Here is a 23299-nt window from a genome sequence, read left to right on the forward strand (position 1 = left end):
ATCTCTACCTCTTATATATCATACCTCTAACTCATATTTAATTAATTAACACAACAACCCTTTGATAATTAATTTATTTATTTATTTAAACTACTTAATTTATATAAAACACAACATTTCATTTTAAAAAATATTATAAAAAGATATAAAACACAACATTTCATTTTTTAAAATATTATAAAAAGATATAAAACACAACATTTCATTTTAGGAAATATTATAAAAAGATATTTTATTAAGCTAAAAACAATCTGGTCCTTAAAATCGTAACGGTAGGAAATTGGACCAAGTTGCGTAATGAAGGCGCTCACTTTTTGTCTCTTTAACGTGATGCAAATCCCCCTTACCCCACATTTCTCTAAGAAAGCAAAAGCTAACAAACAAATTTAGAAGAGGGCTTTAACGATTTCATAACATCAAAACACCAGTTCTGTTGTGCTAATCTTACTTAGGTCAAATTAAATGGGGCCCGGTACACATTTTTTACATGCAGAAAGTTCAAACCGCCATTCAGTACGGGATCTTGTGCTATATAGTATCCCGGTTTTTATTTCACCTAATACATGTTGATTCGAGATTTTTTTTCGTTCGCTAGGCAGTCCTCAGACCGACTGTTGAATTCGTTGTCAACAATTCTATCGCAGGTATGCAGAACTTCTCAGTCTTGCCTCGCGTGTAGTTAAGTTTCAGAGTAATTTGCAATCACACTTTAAAATGCTTTGAATTTTGTCAATCAACCATTCTGGTTGTTTTAGTTTATTTATTGTTGCGCTTTATTTTATTACAGGAAAGTCTACTTCTAGATGGTTTGTAGTTTAGTCCATATGCACATTTACATGTACCCACAAACAAATAAGCATGTATTTTTAAGGAAATGACGATTGTATTTGTTACTGAAAAAACACTATAAAATATCCAGGTCCAATGATTGAAGAATAATTAAAAAGTTAAAAACCTGGATAAATGAGTTGGGATTGATAATTGAAATAAATTTCACAGTTAAAATGGACCTAAAATGAATGTAAATGCAATATTGAGCTGGATTCTGGAAATAGAAAAGTGAATTTGAAGATGTCTGAAGTGGATTACCCAAGGTACTGGAATTTAAGGCTTGATGAGACAGGTGCCTCAATATCGGCGAATTGACTGTACTCTACTCTGCTTCAGATCCGTGCTTGCAGACCTGATCTCTGCATCTGCGGAACTGAATTGGCATGTGGACTTGAACCTGTACCTGTGGAAATTCTCTGGCATAAATTTGATTGATGGAATTTGTTTGGCCCTATCTTCTGATGTCTGAATATATGTAAGAACTGTTAGTGTTGAGGAACACATTTGGGGAATCTGCTAAATTACAATTCTCATGTTATCTTCAGTGAGACTTTTGACAGACCGGCTTTATGGCTCTGAGTGAAAGATTGACAGGTGCAAGAAAGTGTACAATGGACCTAGGATAATGTGTGCTGATGTAATTGTCTGGTAAATGGTCTTCAATAATTTCTTTTTGCCTTTTGATATTTCCTGGATGATTCTTAATGATTGAATGTCCCTAAATATGGCAACCAAGTACACAAGAAACATGTGCTATGCTGGCGCACAATGATTATTAGGAGTTGGTGGGTGAGGTATTTAAATTTGAATTTTAAAAAGTTTAGGGTTCAGATCCACAATTGTAGAGATGACCTTGGCCACATCTGTATCCATGGATCTGATCTAGGGTGATAACTGTTGATATTAATTAGGGAATGGCGGATTCCAATTGCCTTGGGCAACATTGGAATCTGCCCAAAAGGGCTGGTCCCTTTTCTCAAACGTGTAGGGCAGAGCCCTATACCTCACGGCAACCTTAAAACCTCTCCTCGCAAACTTAAATGCTCAACGTGTTGATAAATAGGGTCGACCCTATTCATAAGGCATTTAAGGAAAAATATAATTAAGGTTAATTATAAAGAAAGCCGACCTATCTAAAAGGTTTCGCTCCTCATATAAGTAAAGGTAAGAACTCATTGTTATTCATTCAAATCCAGTCAGCTCATTAATTTATGCGAAACCTACATGCTTGCCTAAATGCGAACTTCAGGGAGACACATGACATCTGCACTTACAGCAATTTACATCTGCCATTAGGAGGTGCGAAATCCATCATGAGGAGTCAGCGAATTCCTTGAAGGTCTGCACAACGAATTCCTTGAATGTCTACAATCTAGGTTAAGGGAGCAACAACATTCATCTCTCATATGACAGCAAGCGAATGTTGAAGGCAGCCATCTCAATCTGCCATACCTCTTGTGATAGCAACATCTGAACCTACAAATACATGAGATAAGTGTTGTAATGATTGCATAACTATAATCCATAATAAGATCTGAGGATCTTTTCTGGCTAGGTTTTTCCTCCTAGGAGGTTTTCCCAGGGTAACTGTGCCTTGTCTTTATTTCACTCTCTTTCTTTACCATGCTTAAATCTGAAACTATAAATCTCTAATCTAATTAATCTAATCAGTAAACAAATTCTGATTTTCTGAGTTTTAGTTAATCTGAAAGTGTTAAAATCAACAATAACCGGGAAGTTGGGTATTGTGTCCCCTTTTGGGATATTCATATTTTTGTCCAAAAAAAATAACAAATCCAACAATACAATTTATTTACAAGAGTATTCTTTCACTAGATTACATGATAGTAATTGAATTTAGGAAAAATAATCAGTTAACATCAAACAAATAATAATGAAGTTTCCTTCTGTAAACATGCACACTATAGCTTCAACAATATTAGGAACTTGAGGGGAAAGCATCATCAAATGCTGGGAGACTATCCTCCACAATTAAGCCCAAGAGCGCCGAACAGTTAACCAAGTCAATCCAACCCCTGAGCCCACAATCAACCAACTCAATGGGTGTCTACTCAATTGAGGGGACCCGTACTCCTGCATCTCCCTATTATGTTTCCTTGCCAGTCTCTAATATGATTGCTTTATTAGAATTCAATGAATAATTACTAATCCTAAATTCTTGATGGAATGGCAATGTAATTCAATAATAAATAAATTAAAGACTTGATAGGAGAGTCCATAATAAACAATAGACTTATCCCTATTGCATACCAATTACTTGTAAAATGTAAATTGCTGCTTTTTTCTGGATTCTATTCAGATCTCAGAATTTCTTATCTGCTCGATGCTCTCAAGTCGGGCTTCCACTTCCCTTTTTGTACCTTTCATTGTGGGGGGAAGAAAGGTCACATCTCTTACTTTGAAGAGAAACATCATCTTTACACACCCGCTGGCTTTCCATTACCTCCCGATGCCTTTTGGTAACACTCGCTGCTTTTGATTAATAATAATGAAAGGAAGTGCCAAAATGGTAAACTCAGTCAGCTTCTTTTGAGACATTGCCATCCACGAATCAGTCGGCCCTCTTTATTTTTTGCTTATTTGGGTCAGCCCTTCTCTAATAAATCGCTTACTGATTATAGCTATAAATAATTATTTATTAGATATGGCCTGCTTAATATATGCCATTATAAAAGTTGTTATTGCATTTAAGGCACTCTAATCAGAGTAGGCCCAAAAACATAAAGGGAAAAGGCATGGGTGTGCTATTTTTGCCATTACAAAATTACATAATACATATATAAAAATATTTACATGTGGAAGTTATCAAAGTGCCTCTCTGATTAAGCAAGATTGAAAGATTCATTTGTGGGTGGTCATCTGATATTTGAGTTAATCCTTTCTCAATACATTTCTTTCTTGTGTTGTGTGGTGAGTCTGAGTTGAGGTCATGGCAAACCTTTAATGTGCTTTGGGGTATGCTTGTATTATGTTTTTAAGATTTGTAAACATGGTAATATACTGGCCTACTGCATAATTGTTGCACCACAACCTCGTCTATTGTCTCAAGGATTATGAGCCACCTTATTGCATGGATTTTGTATAAGAACTTGGTCAGGTTCTTGCGAGTGTCCTTGGTTAATAAATTATTAAAAACAAGGAGGCAGCAATTATAGTGAGGAGATTCCTCTTGCAATTGGGTTCAATCCCTATTTAACTATGATCAGCTGGCTCAGGTGACCTGTTAGTAACACTGTCTTAGAATTTCTTGGTAGTCGAGCTTAAAACTTAGGTGTCATAATAAGCATATTTTAACAATCAAGCCCTAAGCTTCACTCCATAAAATAAAGAAAAAAATCAAAATAACTGAAACTTGCTCTGTTACTTACAATCCATTCAATAAATCAGAAAATATACTAACTTGTGAGAAAAATAAAAAGTCCAAGCCCTCAACATAGCTGTTGGTTGTTGGGTGCCGTACCAGTAGTTGCAGAAAAACAGATATCCCTAAGCTACATGGATGCCCAAAATAACAGATCACTATGGCTATGGGGAAAAGTTGCAGGATAATTTTTGACATGACTCATGCAAATAAGCTTAATATTTTTGTTGTTAACAAATTCAAAAACAATCAGGTTGACTGCTTATGCATAAAACTGGATGAATGGTCATATATAATACTACAGAATTGCACTTCACACTCATATAATATATAAATATGGTTTTATTACATTTTTCATCTTAAATGATTGTGTTCTTATAAAGTTCATTGACCTTTCATTTAACCTGATTGTTGTCTGTTGTAATTATATGAATATCTATTATGGACATGTACCTATGCAACGTTTCCACTGCTGAAACCAGAGTAGCAAAAATCTTTATTGGCAATAAATTGACAAACCAAAATATTAAGATGTAAAAATTGATATTTACCTTGGAAAAGATTTGGATTAGGTTTAGGGCTAGAGTTGGTAAAAAAAAATTTGCCTTAGAAATCCTAATTTTCCTTATTTAATCACAATCTACAAATTTTGCCTGAGTTTATTGCAGTTTTATAGTGTAAACTCTTGACCTTGATTTCATTATAAAATTTCAACTTGTGATCCCATATTGGAATATTCTTGAAAAATTTGCAATTATCACAAACAATACATGTTTAGAAACCACTTAAACAACCCTTCCAAGAAATCTTGCATTGAAGTTGCAATATTTCCGACTTTAAGTTAGCAATCATTCTGTCAAACATTTGTGCATACAACTCCTCACAGAAATATTTTTTATTTGTTTTTGTTTGGTTTTGTTCAAATTTGATTCACAGGCTTAATTATAAATGGTTTGCATTCATAAACAACTAATTGCCATTTTTCCATACAACTTGTCATGCATATGTTTTAACAAATAATAGAATCCATGAACCACAATGACATGATATTGAGATGATCACTATAATATTCAGTTGTCATGCATTCAGAATTTCAAGGTAAATATATTCATGACTTTTATCAGCATCCAACAATACTAGTTTGATGTCCAAGTACCTAGATAGGGGCGACAGATTGACCATTTCAGCTCCATGTTACTTCTTAGGAACCACTTGACTTGCCTTAAAGGAGGAACAGTAAAGATTATGGGACCCACGATTTTATAAGCTGGTGTTTGTCTTATTTTCTACAGATTCACAACCCTGGCTGCTATATGGCATCTTTGAAGAAGTGTATAATTATTAACATAGGCGATTGGTATTAAACTTTTTTCCATGCCCTTAATACCCTTACATAGGCCCCACGACTTACCTCTATGTGCCTCACAGAATCTCACAAACTGCAGGATATGTGGTGCAACCATCAAATAGTCTCCTTAGTGCCTTTTGTGACCCTATTTTCCTCATCCGGTTTTCAAAATTCCCAAATGCAATCTGCACAATGCCTTTTATGACTCCCGTGAGCTCCATGATATGGTGCAATTTCTTCTGTTTGTGATTTGCGGCTTGTTTGGATTCCAAAAACCCTTGATCTGGTAGATATCTGAGTGAGTGCAACCTCCAATCATTCCTTGCCCAAATGACGTCTTTTAATGTCACATTCCTTCTTAGAAAACAACAGTCCTCACCACTTTCTCCCAATTTTGTGACCCATTTAGGTGGATTCTTATTAGATCACAACAATCCTCACCACTCAACCAAATTTTGTTGGAATATTAATATGCTTACATGGCACATTCCTTCAATAAAATTATATAAACTTCAATATGTTCTACAAAGCCATTCACAGTCTTCTTTTAGCTATAATATTAAGTGAGATTACACTATCGACACATAGTCTATGACTTAGTACTCCATGAGTCTATTTAGTTTAAAAGTACTTAATTCACTTGATGAATAAACAGCAGTCATTTCCTTTAATACAATTACCCATATGCACAAGTTACCCCTTCCTATTGTTTAAATGCTTGCTTTTATTCCAGTGTTAATGCAAATAAGTAAGATATGTTTTCTGCATAGATGCCAACAATCCTAAAAAGATATACCCTTATAATTCTCTATGTAAGTGCAGATCTAATTAAAGTGGGTGCAGACATTTCCATTCTTACCAATGGCAACTATCAACCGCCTCACAAGGTTGCTTTCTCGAATGCAATTTTGTTCTTTGGCACCCCAAAAAACATCTAATCAGTGGGGTGTAGCAGGGGTGGATAGGGAGCAATGGAATCACTTGTTTAAGAAAGAGGAACCTGAAGCAAGGAATGTTCGGTGGATTTTTCTTGGTTGCCCTGGAGTTGGTAAAGGAACTTATGCTAGCAGGCTATCAAAGCTGTTGGGTATTCCACATATTGCCACAGGGGACCTTATTAGGGAGGAGCTCACACAGTCTGGGCCTTCTGCAAACGAGGTAAGAATTTTAGGATTTCAATAATAACATGTTTTGTAAGTTGAATTTATGATTCGCTGCCAACCCTTTCTAGGCACTCTACTTGTGTTGAGTTTCAAAACTTAGATCCTTAAAAGTTCTGAAATGCAACTTTGCATATCATTTTTTAAAGGACTGATATAGTTGTCTATGAAGTTTGAATAACAAATTTTTCGTTTTGTTTAAGTATTCTCTTTGAATTAAAATGACCATTCATTAAGGAGATGGCTTTAGGCATCTTTACTGTAGTTTTCAAAATGTGGAAGATTTCATCCTTAGCTTACTATTTATCATTGTTGTTCTTATGTTTAACCATATTCAGTGGGGTTACAGGTGTTTGTTTGCCTCCACTTTTTCTATTTATATCAGTATTCATGAATGTTGTAGTTGCTTTGCTTTTTATGTTGCTTTTTTTATTTGAGGTTTGGATCGATATATTTTTTTTCTTTTAGTGTGTAAGACAATCATTGGATATTGTACAACATACCTGTCTGCTCCTGATTATGTTTGGTAAATGCAAGGCTTTTATTCATTAACAATATCAGGAAAGTACATATCATCCTACCTAGGATATTGGGTTGATCAGAATAACAGTCCAAGTCTATATAGGAGCTGATTTCAGCAGACATACGAACTTTAATCCTATCCAAAATTACATATTCACCTGGCAGGACTCCTGATGGAGGTTTCATTGCATCAATACATAGATCAAGGCTAAACTACACCCATAACCATCCAAGAAAAATAGAAAATGCAGGACCATAACTGAAACTGATATATGCTGAGGAAAAAATAGATAACCAAAAGAATCCCAAGATGAGAAATCAAAGTGTTTCTGAGTGACTCACAAATCTTTCTCTGTGCAACTACCTAAGGCCATTTGAGCTCAAATAAGCTTTTCAAAGGCAAACAAACATTCTTGTTTCCCATGTGCCTACCAAGTTTGAGCATTTGTCTAACAAATTGGAAATAACATGTCTTTTTGTCAAGTCAAGAATCTTATTTTAAACCTTGTGACTGTTTCCCAAGTTGTTTTTGTAGTCTCTCATCTATGTCATTGTACGATGAGTGGAAAGAGCATTCAAGCACATAAGGCAAAGAATAGAGATCAATAGATGGAAACTGAGAGTCATCAAGGCCATGGCAGCAAAAATCGTTTGGAAACAAATTTGAAAATCAAAAGTTAGAGTTATTGAAAAAAATGGATTTAGAAAAAATTATATTATTATTATATCTAATACATTAATATTAATATATGTTAAGAATTATAATAGTATAATTATATAATATTTATATTATATTATATTGCAAAAATCGTTTGGAAAAAAATTTACAAATCAAAAGTGAGTTATTGAAAAAAATGGATTTAGAAAAAATTATATTAGCTACACAAGGGCAGAATTCAAGGCAAGACTGGAGAAATTCCAGGACTGCATTTGTGTTGGAGACTTGTGACTTTCTCATGGAGGAAGAAACTGAGCCAGAGGGAAACATAGAAGAGATTCAAGTATATCAGCAATATCAAGAAGGCAGGAACTGGGTGGGAATTGGTCTTAGGTTGTTGTGTTGAACTCAGGCCTTGTGGTGTATGAAGAACATTTGGTTGGGTCGATGTTATCAATGGTTGTTTATCCTGTTCTTTAGATATGATATTGTTGAGAACTTAAAGAGAATCAAGGCCAACATTTCATTATTCGGCGCGGCTTTAATTATGGGACAAAAAGAAATGTTAATCAAACATGACCAAAACAAACTTGAATCAAGCCAAGCATCAATGTAAATGTCTCCATACACACTCCATATACAGGGAAAAGATAGAATCATCTCCATTCTTGCTAACAATCATGGATCTTCAGCAAGCATGATGAGGATGAAGCATCCACCCAATCCAAAATGCTGAATTCAGACCAAAATGAGATGTGGGCACTTGGTTTTGATGGCTACCAATCAGACAAGATGCTGGACATGGGTACAACATGTAGATCCGTGTGGGAAAAGTCATTTGGCTACCTTTAGATTTCAGTTTACATGCTCAAATAATACTTTAGAATTTGCAGCGCTAATTTTAGGTCTGCAGTGGGCACTAAAAAGAAGGGAAAAGGGTTGCAGGTTTTTGGTGACTCAAATATTGTCAAACTGACTAGATCATGATACTCTTGCCTTGATAAGAGATTGTCATACTATTGCAGCTGTGCATGGAACTTGATTGTCTAGACTCTAGACACCTCTTCTATTTGATTAATTCCATGAAAGGACAATCATGTTGCCATTGCTCTAGCTGTGGCAGCAAGTTCTGTGGAGGCAACTGCAGATGTTGGACATAAAGCTTCGCAATTGAGCTTGTCTCCACTCCATCCGTTCCTGATCCTCACCATATCAACTCGACAGCAGTTACATGTCCACACTCAAGTGATGGATTCCAGTAATTAGAGTGTTAGCATTGTTATTTTGCATTTTAGGGTACCTTGAAGAATAACTAACAAAGGTTGTAAACTTGAAGGTTGCATGAGAGAATCATTATTATAACTAAATGAGAGAGGCACAAAGGCTCTATTACAACCAAATGAAAAAATCTTTTCCTTCCAGGCAGATTGGATGATTAAACCCACTCCTCATTCTAGTATCATGATTTATAGCCAGAGGGGTCTCCTCACAAGTTTAGGGTAGTAACGATGAAGTTAGAGACACTTAACAAATTGACTGGAAAATGGGAAGGGACCCTGGTTAAGCCAGAGGAGGAATTGTTGTTTACACTGGTGAAAAGACTTGTATTTCCGATGCTATGCATGTATTGGTTGACATGTTGGACAAGAAATTGGAGCCTATTGATTGAGGGATGATCAGTCTATTTCAACTAAATGAAGAATCTTTTCCTATAAGGAAGAGAGGCTGACTGAAGTCCCTTGTCATTTAAAACACCTTTTTCAATTTTTCCATAAGAATAGCTCACTCAGGTGGGCTTTACTGTTTTCTACAGAATGAAAATTGGTGGGACAGCAATGAAGGATACTGCACTGTTAGTTACAGGTGGCGATGTTATCAGAAAGAATTTGCATGGCTCACAGGACTGGAAAAAATTGTACTTCTGGTGGTATGCATAAATTGGTTGCTATTGTGTACAAGAAATTGGAGCCATTGTTATGGCTATTCATAAATTGATACGTGATTTCTCTAGTGAATCTGGGATTTTTCCTGGAATTCTTAGCTTTGTTCAAGCCCTTTTAGATCTAGTAGGCATGAGTTTTCCAGTCTTCCTGATGATGGATTGCTGAGTGCAATCCGAAACGTCGATTCAAAAGCATACACAGTTTTTCCAGAAACAAATCTTGTTCTTTTAGATCTTTAAGTGACAAGTGCTGATAGTTTCCAATATTCAGAAGAAAAAATAGCGAAATTTCTTATCTGAATCTGCTCAAAGCAAAGGAACTTGAAATTACTACACAAAGGCACTATGACTGAAAAATGTCTAATTCTTCTCACACTAATAACTATTAATCGTAGACAAAGCTACCCAATTTGAAGAAAACCTTCAGCACTGAAAGTAATTTTCCAACCATTTTGATCAACACAGGACAGAGAGAGAAAACAGGCCAGACTAAATTCGCAAAGATGAGAGTTTTCACTGCAGGCAGATTAAAATTTTGTATGAAAAAAGGAAAAGATATTGGAGCAGAGTGGCTGCTAACTCTTACTAATGTTTTGCATTGTTTTCCTAACCATCCTCACTGTAATAATGATATGACAAGTGAGGCAAGGGTAGTAAGAAACATAATGATGGCTGGGGTCCAGGGACGGGGAAGATAGAAGGATTTCAAAATAAAACAAAATCATCACTGCCCATATAACCCAACTAAAAGAGGTAGTTACGTGAGGTAAAATGTAAACATGGGGTCTTAGCAAAACATCTTGTAAAGATTTGAAAAGGAACTAACATCACAGACATCTTTAGTCAATAAGAATGATTCCTTCTAGTAATCCCCTTATGAGTACAAGCAAACCACTTAACATGAAGTTGGATATCTGAAGCTCCTCTGCAAATTCTTAGTCGATGTCAACAATTGCCATTTTTAGGAATATGGATGCTCTATCTTCTGAATAAATTTGCGAGAACAAAGGAATTAACCTGGATAATGATTGTAGAAAGAGGTAACTCACAACCTATCCTTATTCTTTCTTGGATTCCTGTAGCATCTGCATGGTTTTTGGCCAGGACAACCGTTTCCATAAGCAAACGAAAGGATGGGTTCATCTTTGCTGTGATGACAAATTTATATAGCTTTTGCTCTTATTATGTTTCCAGCAGACATGTCATCATAATTGGTCTTCCACTTTTGATAGGAGGGCAGTTCTAATGACTTGTTAATTAGTTTTTAATTTTTTAGCAACTCCATTACTATGGAATTCACCATAAAGGAGTTAAAGTGAATAGTTCTTGAGTTTTTAAGAAGTTTTCTGTATGGTTATGAGATGTCATCATAATTGGTCTTGGGTTCATCTTTGCTGTGATGACAAATTTATATAGCTTTTGCTCTTATTATGTTTCCAGCAGACATGTCATCATAATTGGTCTTCCATTTTTGATAGGAGGGCAGTTCTAATGACTTGTTAATTAGTTTTTAATTTTTTAGCAACTCCATTACTATGGAATTCACCATAAAGGAGTTAAAGTGAATAGTTCGAGTTTTTAAGAAGTTTTCTGTATGGTTATGAGATGTGCTTGGATGTACCAGGCAGGTTAGTTATTTTTTCAAATACATAAATTTCTAATTTTGAATGATGTCTGTTTAGGTTATAATTGTTTGTCAAATGATTATCATTATACTTTTGGGCTACATTTTCACATGAAAAGTCCTAATCAATCTGATGTTACTTTTTGCAGTTGGAAAGTATTGTGAATCAAGGGAAACTAGTTCCAGATGATATTATTTTTAATCTATTGGCCAGGCGTCTTGAAAAGAGTGCCTTGAAAGATGAAACAGGATTTATTCTTGATGGGTTTCCAAGAACAATAAACCAAGCTGTAAGTATTTCCTACCTAGCATGACAGGGTACTGTTTGTGCTTTTGATAATTTTGGCATGTCATACAAGTGAAAATATTGTATTTGTTTTTTAGTGCAAGCTTATTATTTAGATCGATGTGCTGGAACTTATTGCAATATCATGTCAACATTTAATAGTTATATTAGAGCTCAGAATGCTTGTATGTGCAAAACTTGTGAGAGGCAGCTGATTAATGTGTCTTGAAGCAGAATTTTTTCTTTATTCCGGAAATGCCCATAGATGTCACCAACTGTACATCTATGAAGTTACTCATGGGTGCCATGGGAATTGACAAGGATCATCATTATTCTTTAATTCAAATTTTCTTTTACCTTCTAAACCTGTTTTTGAATGATATGCAACATAATAGTGGAGGCGGCAATTTGAATTTCTTCCTTTCTTACTTATCTATGTTTTTCCTTCTGAATTTTGTCACTTCTATATGATCACTTTCGGTTGTTGCCTCATGATACTTGTCCAAAACACTTAATCATCTCAACTCTTCTAGGGCCCTTACATGTGTGCCATGGACCAGACCTTTCTGCTTTAAGAACTTACAGAATTTTTGTCACTTCTATATGATCATTTTCAGTTGTTGCGTCATGATACTTGTCCAAAACACTTAATCATCTCAACTCTTCTAGGGGCCTTATGTGTGTCCCATGGACCAGACCTTTCTGCTTTAAGAACTTACATTACTTGTTTATGCTATTTTACCCCTCCTACAGGTGACCAGTACAAACTGTGTATAACTTCCCGAGCAACCTGGAAATGTGTTGGGCTTGCGTCAGGCACGCATATTTGCTTTTGTGGTATTAAAATAATATTGTAATATTGATATAATGGTCATCTTAGTCATTTAGTTAGTATTTAGAAACTTCCTTTTGTGTCTTTTGTGTTTCTAAGGAAGTTTCCTTTTTGTCCTTTTGGAAAGATAATCTTGTAAACTCTTTATACGGAGCCTTTTGTCTCCTTTTGTAATCAATGGAATATCAATTTAATCAATAATATTTACATGGTATTAGAGCAGGTTAAATTTTTTGATGATTTTTCTTAAATAAAATTCGGGGGTATTTACTTGGAATTTATTTCCTGTAGTTTTGTAGGATTTTTTATGAATAATTGTGGGGGTGTTGTTACCTGACTTTTTTCAAAAGTTTTGACGATTTTTTTAATAAAATCGTGGTTTTTCCTTGAATTTTTTGTGTGAAATTTTTAGAAGGGTTTTTTGAAAAAAATTTGAGGGTTTTATTGAAGATTTTCGAAGGTGTTTCCTGAAGGGTTTTTGACTGTCTTTTTGTTTGTGGGTTCTTTCTCTCATGGAGAGTTTTCTGAATTTTAAAAAAAAAATCATGAAGGGTGTTGCTGTTTTTTTTTCCACAAAAAATCATGGAAGGGTTTTGTCTGATTTTTTCCATAAAAATTAGGGAGGGTTTTGCATGATTTTCTCCTAGAAATTGTGGTAATGGGGTTTTACTGTTTTTTCTGTAAAGTTATTTCAATTTTAATTAAAGAACAAGTTATGAACTATGAATGCTATATATGGATATGAGGAATTATGTCAATGTCTAATAATTTTGATTTTTATCTGCAAGTCTGAAGGAGAGAGATCATTTAATATTTTCTATATCTTCTCCAAATGAATTCAATTGGCATATATATCATTTAGGCAACCGGTCAATTGGTGTATTGACCAGTCATGCCTTTTAGGCATGACCGATCAATGCACCCATTGATCGGTGCCTTTACAATTATACCATTAACACAATGCTGATTATCGGTTCAAAAACCCCCGATAGCATATTGTAATATCATAATATAATGACTGATCAATTTAATGAATCGGTTCATATAAACACCGATGATTCAAAGTGCACGATGAATATAATCCAACCGGTGCATTTGTTAACCAATGTTAATGCCAAATGAAGCGGTGTATTCATTAAACCCGATAAGAAATATGCCCGATATAATTAAGCCCGATAACAGATGTGAGTCGGTGCCAATGTTTATGCATCCGATAGCAAGTATGTAATATAAATCAGACATGAAGCATGTAGATAAATAATAGAACAAGGAAGGTTAGGAAGATCTTATCTTGCATAAGCTACCATGCATTAACATTTTCTACAAAACAAAGGTTTTTGCCGATTTTTTCTCAAAATCGTCTGAGATTTCAGCATCATATCAAGGGTTTGATGATTTTTTCACAAAATCATAATTTCAAATTTTTACCGATTTTTTTGTCAACAAAAATTGAAATTTTTGGAGAAACTGATCACTGTCTCTAGATGAAGGGAGGGTTGGCTTTGTTATCCAACATCATGTTGGAAGGATTGTGGTAAACTTGGTCATTTCTACAAGTTCTGCACAACCAAGGAGGGTCTCAACAAGTTCATGTCGCAAAGCATTTTGAGGAGAAGGGGGTAGCCTTCAATGCATTCATGGCCAAATGACCTATAGATTATGTCAAGTCTTTTGAAGGGTAGTTAGTACTTAGTAGGATGACCATTAAGGGAGGGTATTAAAATAATATTGTAGTATTGATATAATGGTCATCTTAGTCATTTAGTTACTATTTAGAAACTTCCTTTTTATGGAACGATTGCCTTGTAAACTCTTTATAAGGAGCCATTTGTCTCCTTTTGTAATCAATGGAATATCAATTTAATCAATAGTATTTACACTAGGCTCATCACTGTCTAGGATGTATCTAGCCCATAACTGTGGTGTTTCTAGTGCCATTTGCTGTAAAAAAAAATGATGTTAAGAGATTAAAAAACTAAAATATTATGATATATTTGGCATGGAATTATCAATTATCAGTAGTACCACTATCAACCGTGTATTGATTCTGGATCACATACAGCCTGGAAATATGCTGGGCATGCCGTAGGCACAGCCTTGCTTGGGTAAGTCCTAGGGGCATCAAAGGCCCGATGTCCCCAGAATGTTTCTAACCCATAACTGTTGCATTTCCAGTACCTTTTGCTATTTTAAAAAGCAAAATTACAGATAAAAAAAAAACGTTGTCATTTGGCATTGAATAATCATTTATTAGTTAAGTTGCTGAAATGGGTATGGGTATGTAGTTATAGTTTGCCTGTATGGCAAACGTTTTGGGGGGCCTGGGTACATTTGGGTATGTCCATTGAAAACACGTATAAAAATAACAAATATGTGCATATTTGTAACCTAAAAACAAGAATTAAATTTAGAGTACCACATATGCATATGCTAGGCAAAACTACCATAAATATTACAAACTTGAAATTCAATAAACTAATTCGTTGTCAATTTGTCAAAACTTAAATATCATGATAGATATTTTGAATAATTAATATTAAAATAATACAATATTTAGTAATCTACATCAAATGAGTCATCATGACCGACATTAGCATCATCATTGACATTAGATGATGTGGGTTGATCAAAAGAAGCACATGCAACCCCACTACCACTTGCACTAAAAGTATGTTGAGTATCTAATTCCACAAAAGATGAATATTGTGTGGCAGCTGAAAATTCCAAATCAGTTTGCTCTAGATTTGCATCACACAACTTAGTGCCCCCCTTTATTGTACTCATTTTGTCTGTGAGTTAGAAGGTGCATAAACTAACTCTTCTATCTTACTTGCTACCAGTCAATCGTGTACTTGAATTCTGCTAAAAGAAGAAGAGGAGATAACAACCTATTGAAGCGAACAAACAATTCAAATTTAGAGAATGCAATAAGAATTAAAAAACTTACTTGTGATAAATTTTGATCACAAGACTTTGGAGGTGTGGTTATGTATGGCCATCGAGGTACCACCAAATGTGAGCATTCTTCCTATGCTTGTCAAGGAGAGTAAAAAGCTTCGACCAGTGGAAGCTGCAAAATCAATTAACTTATACATAACCAAAGCCTCTATTTCAAGATCAAGGAAGAGTTTAGTAACTACATTCCTATACCATTCACTAAATTATCTATCTTTGTATGGTGGCACTTTTGATAGCATAGCAAGATTCTCAGCATTGTAAAATTTGGACATCAATGCAAAGGCAATAATATGTAGTAGGGTGGTCATTTTGTTCCATCACTCAATACAAATTGTTTGCACTCCTTGAAGAATGTTTTTTTGAGGATCTTTCTCTTTTTCATTTATGATGGACTTCACAATCATTGAGTCGATTCCATCATATACCTCTCCTAAACATGGCTACTTGATGTTGGTAAATTGGATCATATTCATGAGAGGCTTAGTCGAAGTAAGAGGATATTCACGTGGTCCCACCAAGTGTCATCTAGCATCACCTGCTTTACATTTGTTGCCCTATGATTATTAGATTGCCTCCAAAGGGACAAACTTTGGCTGATGACCATGCTAGAAAGTGGCTCCCACTACTTCACAAGTTGTCTCAAGATGATTGTGTTGGATGTGAATTGGGTCTTCGCAATCTCATCAAGAATGAACTGTTTTATTTTTCTCAAAAAAGCATGCATAAATTTTAAAAAGTAAGTCAGCAATTACTAAAGTGAAGCATAAAATTATTAAACTGTAGTGCTTCAAACTTAATATTACCTTTCAACAGCTCCAATTGCTAGAATGATCTAAAAATGGCTTGCAACGTGTGGTGGTTAGTGATGAACATATAGATCCTTCCAACCTCAACATAGACTTGTTTGATCCAATATATTTTCCTACCTAACTTTTGTAGCATGAGGTTAATTGAGTGGATAGAGGACAGCACAAGGTATCCATAATATATGTGAAAATTGTGTCTCAACCAACATACCAACCACTCGTCAATTTTTTGTGTTATTTGTTATCAATTGAACAATATTTTGAGGACTTATATTCTAAATGCACCATATAAGGATGTCAGCAATAAATTGTGCATCTATCACCTACCCTCACAATCAACGACTTCAAAAAATATTGTCCCTAAGGGGACAAGGCAATCACATTGATTGTTGATTGATTTCTGGCATCCTTCCATCCATCATTAATAATGGACACCCCTACTAGGAATTCCTAATAGGAGCCAATGAAGTGTATATGTTTTTAACCTCCTTTGCTAGTAAAGTGCCATGCACCTTCTCATAGCCTAGGTCCATGTACCTTTGTAGAGCCTTATTTACTTTTCTCAACATGTTTTGCCAATATGGGGATTGAACAACATTGAAGGAGAAATTGTCTGCATAGAGACTTCTTGCAATGACTTGATTTGCAATCTCTCTAGTGTAATTCTAACATGCCCTCTTTAACAATTCTCTTATTCTTTTCACACTAGCTGCCTCTTCAATCTTGCCCAAAAATGGGTGGTTCCCTATTACAACATTAGGAAAAGCACTAAGAGATGGAGACGCAAGGGGCCTTCATGATCCTTTTCCTCTCAAAAGATGCTTTGTGCTATGCACAACTTTTGCATTTGCATCCTTTTGCCCTCTAATATATTTTACTATTTGATGAGGTGGCAAAATTGTGCTATCCTTTCTTGAACGTACTTTAATTCATTTATTGAGAAGGGCAAGTAAATGAGCTTTCACTTGGATGCACAAGCTAGTAGCACATTATAGTTATTGCATTTTCAACCAAATGTCCCACCACCTCAAAATTTGTCCTCCAAAAAGGTGAACTTGGCTAGGTTTTGAAGATGTGTTGGGCAATGGAGCTAGTACCAATGGACATTATACTAATGTACTCTGAGCTCTCTACAATAAGAATTTTAAAAAACAAAATTGAATAACAAACCTCACGTTTTTTAAATTAAATTAATTTACTCGTATCTGTATCATATCAAATTTAAAGTGCTAAATTAAAATCAAGCATCAAATTTTTAAAACTAAATTTGTATATATTATAATTAAATTAGTTTACCCACTTGTCTATATTATTTTCAAACAACATATAAATTTAAATTAAAAAAATGATTATATAACTTATGCATTGGTGAGAACTGAAATGGTTTCAGATGTTCCAGACATAATATTTACCAGCAAATTTAAAGATCATATGGGAATGGCAATTTTTTTGCATGTATACTAATTTCATAACTTTTATATCATTGTGTATAGTACAAAAGAAGAAAAAACTTGGAGAAAACATCTAGTATTATCTTTCTTTTAGGCTATATTTGGATAACGAATAAGTTAATCATTTGCATAGTGTTAACTGTTAAGGGTAAATAGAAGATGAACCAAGTTTGGCAGAATGTTCTTGTTCCTCTACTTATGTATCTATAATACTAAAACATTTACTATATTATCTGTTTTAATAAAAATAAAAAATGTAATTCAAAGTTTTTAAAATCTAATAAAACTCAAAACTGTTTGTGCAGGGTAAGCTTACCTAAGAATTTTTCTAGGACGCAGAGGCAGGGTATTCTAAGGTGCGCGAGCTTAGATGGAGGAGTAACAATTAATAGGAAGTTAGGAACTAGTAGCATGAACAATAATGATGCATCAATGAGCAGCAAAGAAACACAAAAACAGCAAAAAATACATCATTTTTTACCTATTAGGTTTTTTAGTGCTTTTTCTGAGGTCACCAAGTTTTTTCATTAAAAAGGTCAAAAAAGGATGAAATCACTGTGGGTTTTGAATGCGATTTGTTTTGTTAAAAAATGCCACATCAGCACTTGCATTGGGTTGGAATATTGTCACAGATTGAATGTCGTCTTAGATTGCCATAACCTAAACCTAGTTGATTCTGTAGGGTTTGGATAGACCTGATTTTGGTATCGACCATACCCAGAATCAGCGGAGGAAATGGATGATTCAGTAACATAGATTATTAGTAGTGTTTTATGGTTAAGTTTGTTTATTTGACATATATAGGCCAAATGTATTGGATGGATGTAACCCAAGCTATGCCGAACCCTGGATCCTAAACAAATTGATGAACCCCTATACTCATACCTGAATGGATGGATTCGGTTAAAACAAAATCCTTATAGGTTTTGAACACAAGCAGCAACTCTTAAATGTCCTATTGTTCCCCCTTTTTATGGTCCCCAAGAGATACTCCATGAGACATTAATTAGATTTTTCCAATTTCCATTATCCTTTGGTTTGTTTTTGAGGGGTGGTTCTACTGTAATTCAACTCCTAGAATGCCTAATTGCTTTTGCTTGCTGAGCGGCATCCTTAAGGTAGGCATACCTCCCAATGGCTTCTGTTAATCCTTTGATGTCCATAACAACCATATGAGGAGTAAAGCTTTGTTGTTTCATATTTTAATGTAAAGCAGTCTTCCTGGGTATGAGCCTTAAGATTACAGTAGAATGCAGTCACAAATTGGTTTTAAGCAATGTTTTTCTATGTTTCAAGGGACCAGGGCACAGGTTTCAAAGACGCTAATGTTTTTACAGATTTTAGGGATCACTATTAAATAATATATAGAACTTATTATTTGAATTCTAAAATACAACGGAATCTATAAAATAACTTTAAAAAGTTGAATGAAGCTGAAAGTTTGAAAAGTACAAATTGCTGAATTTGCAACAACAATCCACTGGTTTGCATATATACAAAGTACAAAATAAATTTAGTGTGAGCATCAAGAAGAAACAAAACAAAACAACCATCCATGATCCACTGATTGAGGAAAAAAATACTTGCAGAATGAACAAGTGCAACTTGGTTGAATCAATTCCCATAGAGAATCCCATGTAGGGGGATGAACTGTTGGAATTTCAAAACTGAAATGTAATGGCATCCTTCCTTTTTACAACTAGAGGTTTCTCTTTCGGCCTGGGGGAATACTGCAACATCACCAGCAATATTTAGAGAGTTGGAGGGTATGTAATTTTCCATGAGAGGTTTGTTATTCCATTGGGGAAAGTTATTTGAAGAATTTAGCTCTTCATAAGTTTGTAGAGAGGATGGGCAGACTAATAGAGGACTACTATTGCTGTACCCACTTGTACTAACTCTTTCCAATTAGTTAAAATGAAAGGTAGTAGTGCAATTGCCACTACCAAGCTAGTTTTTCCCCATGTGGGGTTTCTAGAGTAAAATCTTTGTTCTATGAGTTGATTCATTTCAGTTTCAACAAGTATAAATCTTATTTCTCACAATGTTCATGCCTCTTTAGATACTGTCATTTGTGAAAGCAAGTAGAATTACATATAATTATTTTCTGGTTCTTGAATTTGACATAATTTATTATAATACAAATGTATAGACAACTTCTTTCTACTTTTTAAGAATCAAATTGTCATTAGAGCCTCAACATGTGGCTTCATTCATTTGATTCAATAATAGATAGTTGTGGATAATTGTCTTCTTGTCCTATCAGATGTCCCTACATAAGGCATAATCTTTCTGTCATTTAAGGATCTTTTGTCTTTAAAGATGAGGAATTATATGCCGGCTCTTCAAAATGAGAATTAGAAAACTGAATTTTACTGTGCTCCTTCAGAAAATATCTTGTTTATCTAAGCCCTTGGATTCATAACTTTTCTACAGCCATCAAACTTAAGAATCATATTCTTCTCCGCCAGCCTCTGGTTCTTTTGGTTACCTTGATTACCAGGATTGTCTACTCTCACACTGAAGTTTATTGCAAAAAGTTTTTGCTTATGATCATGTTATCCAAACTCCTTTCACCAATTTTGTTGTATTTGCTACCCTTTTCTATTAATACACTCGTCTCCCTATCCCTGTCTATGGCTTTATTCATATCTTTCTTTGTGTCCCTTATCCCATCCAAGGGAGACATTATAGCTTCTACCTCCAATAATGAAAACTTGGTTTTATAGTTATTTCCATAGAATTAGCTGACCATGAAACCTTTATTGATTTCTGCCCACAGAGCCAAGAAAGTGACTCTAATACCACAATATGAACCCAATTGTTATGGGTGCAAGATCTAGCACGATCTGTATCTATTTAGTTGTAGTGCATCAAAAAGAATACAACCTTGTAGAACAGAGTTATTGGAGAAATAACACAAGATATATCACTGTCTAAAAGGTTTTCCAATAGCTAATTGCACTAGTTAAAATAAACTAAATGTAAGAGAGTAGTTGGAAGGAAACTCGATGAATACCACAATTCTGAAAATAAGGTGTCTTAAATAATGCCCCAAAAGTAGTAGGATTTTGGGTAACTGCATAAACAGTGCCCAAGCCATGATAATGTTTGTGTACCGTATTCAGTAATTATTAATCTTAGAGCTAAAGCAGAAGTAAGAAAATCATGATGTGTTACAAAGTATTAAAGACCAAAGAATTTCCAATCAACAAAACAAATTAAAAAAAAATCGCATGGATGCCAACACAAGCTGACTCTTAGAGCAGTTTGTGTGCTATGCTTGGCCTGAAACACAGTTTCTCATAGGCTACCCAATACACAACAAAGGTCTTATCCATAGCTACTATTCCCATTTTTAGTTCTCATCTCTTGCATGTTGGAGAAGTAGATTTTACATAAAACTCCGTTAATAACAGTACACAAATGTAAAATCTATTTAGCAGAAAATATGACTCTAAATTTTTTGTAAATGTACTGATTCTTAAAATTTAATTCTTGAGTGGAATATATATAGAGTTGGACATTAAATGCTCAGCAGCATTTAAATCTAATTGTGTTTACTGTTATTTATTATTATCATTGACCTTAACAGTAGTAATAGGCTATGTGGATTTGTCGAAGTATGTAATTTCCTCTCCATTGACTAATATAGCAAACTTGTTTAAATCGGGTATCAGCATACGAGAAGTGAGTTAAGCTCCAGGCTGAACATCTTCACTTCACTTATTAGTGGATAATTTTACATTTGATCGCAGGGGATCCTAGAAAAAGTGACGGACATTGATCTGGTTGTCAACCTCAAGCTCAGGGAAGAAGCCTTGCTTCAGAAATGCTTGGGAAGAAGAATATGCAGCCAGTGTGGAGGCAATTTCAATGTAGCATCAGTAAATGTTGAAGAACAAGGAGGACAGCCAGCCATACGCATGGCTCCTCTTCTGCCACCTCCAAGTTGTGAGTCCAAGCTGATAACCAGGGCAGATGATACAGAAGAAGTTGTGAAAGAAAGGCTGCGTGTCTATCATGATAAGGCATGCTTTTTTCTCTTCATGTTTAAGTATCGCAGGTTGTTTCATTTTATTTCTGTGGGTTATTTGTGACGTGAGCCAGGTCACCGAAATGTACAATTTTCTTTCAAAGTTTTCTTAGTTCCTGCATATCTTGTATTTGTCTCTGAACCCAACTTTTCTGGTTTTCTTCTTGTAGAGCCAACCCGTTGAAGAGTTCTACCGTAGCAGAGGAAAACTTCTTGAATTTGAGCTGCCAGGAGGCATTCCCGAGTCGTGGCCGAAGTTATTGGCTGCCTTGAATATAGAAGAAAATGAAGAAAAAGACAGATTGGTTGCTTAAATTTCATCAAGGAGTTCTGCATCGGAATTTTTTTATATTTCTCCTGGGCATGCAAACTGCTCTGAGCTGATGTGGGACTGATTTCAAAGCTTTAACTAACATTCTGTTTTTATTGTAATGCGGGATTCTTGCTTGTGAATTTATTATGGGAAAGCACATTAAAATGTACTGTCCCGAACTAATGGGGATTGATTTCATTGTATCAGTTAGCATTGTCATTTACACCTTAATGTGCAATGCTTATTTTTGTTACATTTGCCAAGGGCAAGCTTTGAAAAAAATTTTAAATAAAGTTCTAGTGAGAGCTAGCTTTGAAATTTTTTTTAAATAAAGTTTTAGTGAGAGCTTAATGTTTGAGTCTGCAAGAGAAACTCAATGGTGAATAGCACACAGATTCCAGCAATTAAATATTTGCAATTCAACTGAAGGAGCTTATTTGTATTATTAATGATCAATAAGCTACCTAACAATACACTTCCAATTTTGGCCTGCTAATGGGCTTTTGAGGGCTTATCCTCCAGGGCTGGTGATAAAAGTCATGTGGGGATACCGCCAGACAGGGGATGGATCAAAATCAACTTTGACGGGGCATCCAGGGGAATCTCGGGATCTCCGGTGCAGGGGTCATTGCTTGAGATGAGAAAGGTAGTATTTTAGCATTTGGAGCAAAGAGATTGGTGGATGGCACTAACAATGAAGTTGAGTGCCAGGCGGCAATTGAAGCAATTCTTATGGCAAAAAAATTGGAGGTGAAAAAACTACACCTTGAAGGGGACTCCCAAATAGTGGTGAATGGCATCGCTAGGGGTAGGATGGATGCTTGGCACCTAGATAAACATATCAGAAGAAAACATGACCTCCTAAATGGGTTCGAAGATTTTAAAGTATCGCATGTTATAAGGAAAGTGAATGCAGACGCTGATGTGCTCTCAAATGTAGGCGCAAATGGTTCCTTGGTTGAACATTTTAATTTCTGTGAAGACTCAAAGGATTTGGATCCCTTAGAATTTGTATGAAGGAGCTTTGAGTTTGAAAGGGGAACCCGAGAAGTTGTGATGAGCTACGCATGAACCATTTTAGATATGCATGTTGAGGGGTGGGGAAGGCTCACATGGATTGAGTACACCGCAATGGCAGCAAGTTGAGAAA

General features: G+C 35.1%; 1 protein-coding gene across 1 annotated transcript; it reads left to right on the plus strand.

Moving 5' to 3' along the window:
- The first annotated feature begins 429 nt into the window (after positions 1 to 429).
- Positions 430 to 22467, plus strand: LOC131048566 (probable adenylate kinase 6, chloroplastic). The gene is made up of 5 exons (XM_057982566.2): positions 430 to 644; positions 6384 to 6719; positions 11617 to 11757; positions 21559 to 21831; positions 22007 to 22467. Exons 2-5 carry the CDS (start codon positions 6423 to 6425, stop codon positions 22148 to 22150), a joined length of 855 nt encoding a protein of 284 aa, XP_057838549.2. The 5' UTR covers positions 430 to 644; positions 6384 to 6422; the 3' UTR covers positions 22151 to 22467.
- The last annotated feature ends 832 nt before the right edge of the window (positions 22468 to 23299 follow it).

This window comes from Cryptomeria japonica, chromosome 3 (assembly GCF_030272615.1).
Source record: "Cryptomeria japonica chromosome 3, Sugi_1.0, whole genome shotgun sequence".
Taxonomy (NCBI): domain Eukaryota; kingdom Viridiplantae; phylum Streptophyta; class Pinopsida; order Cupressales; family Cupressaceae; genus Cryptomeria; species Cryptomeria japonica.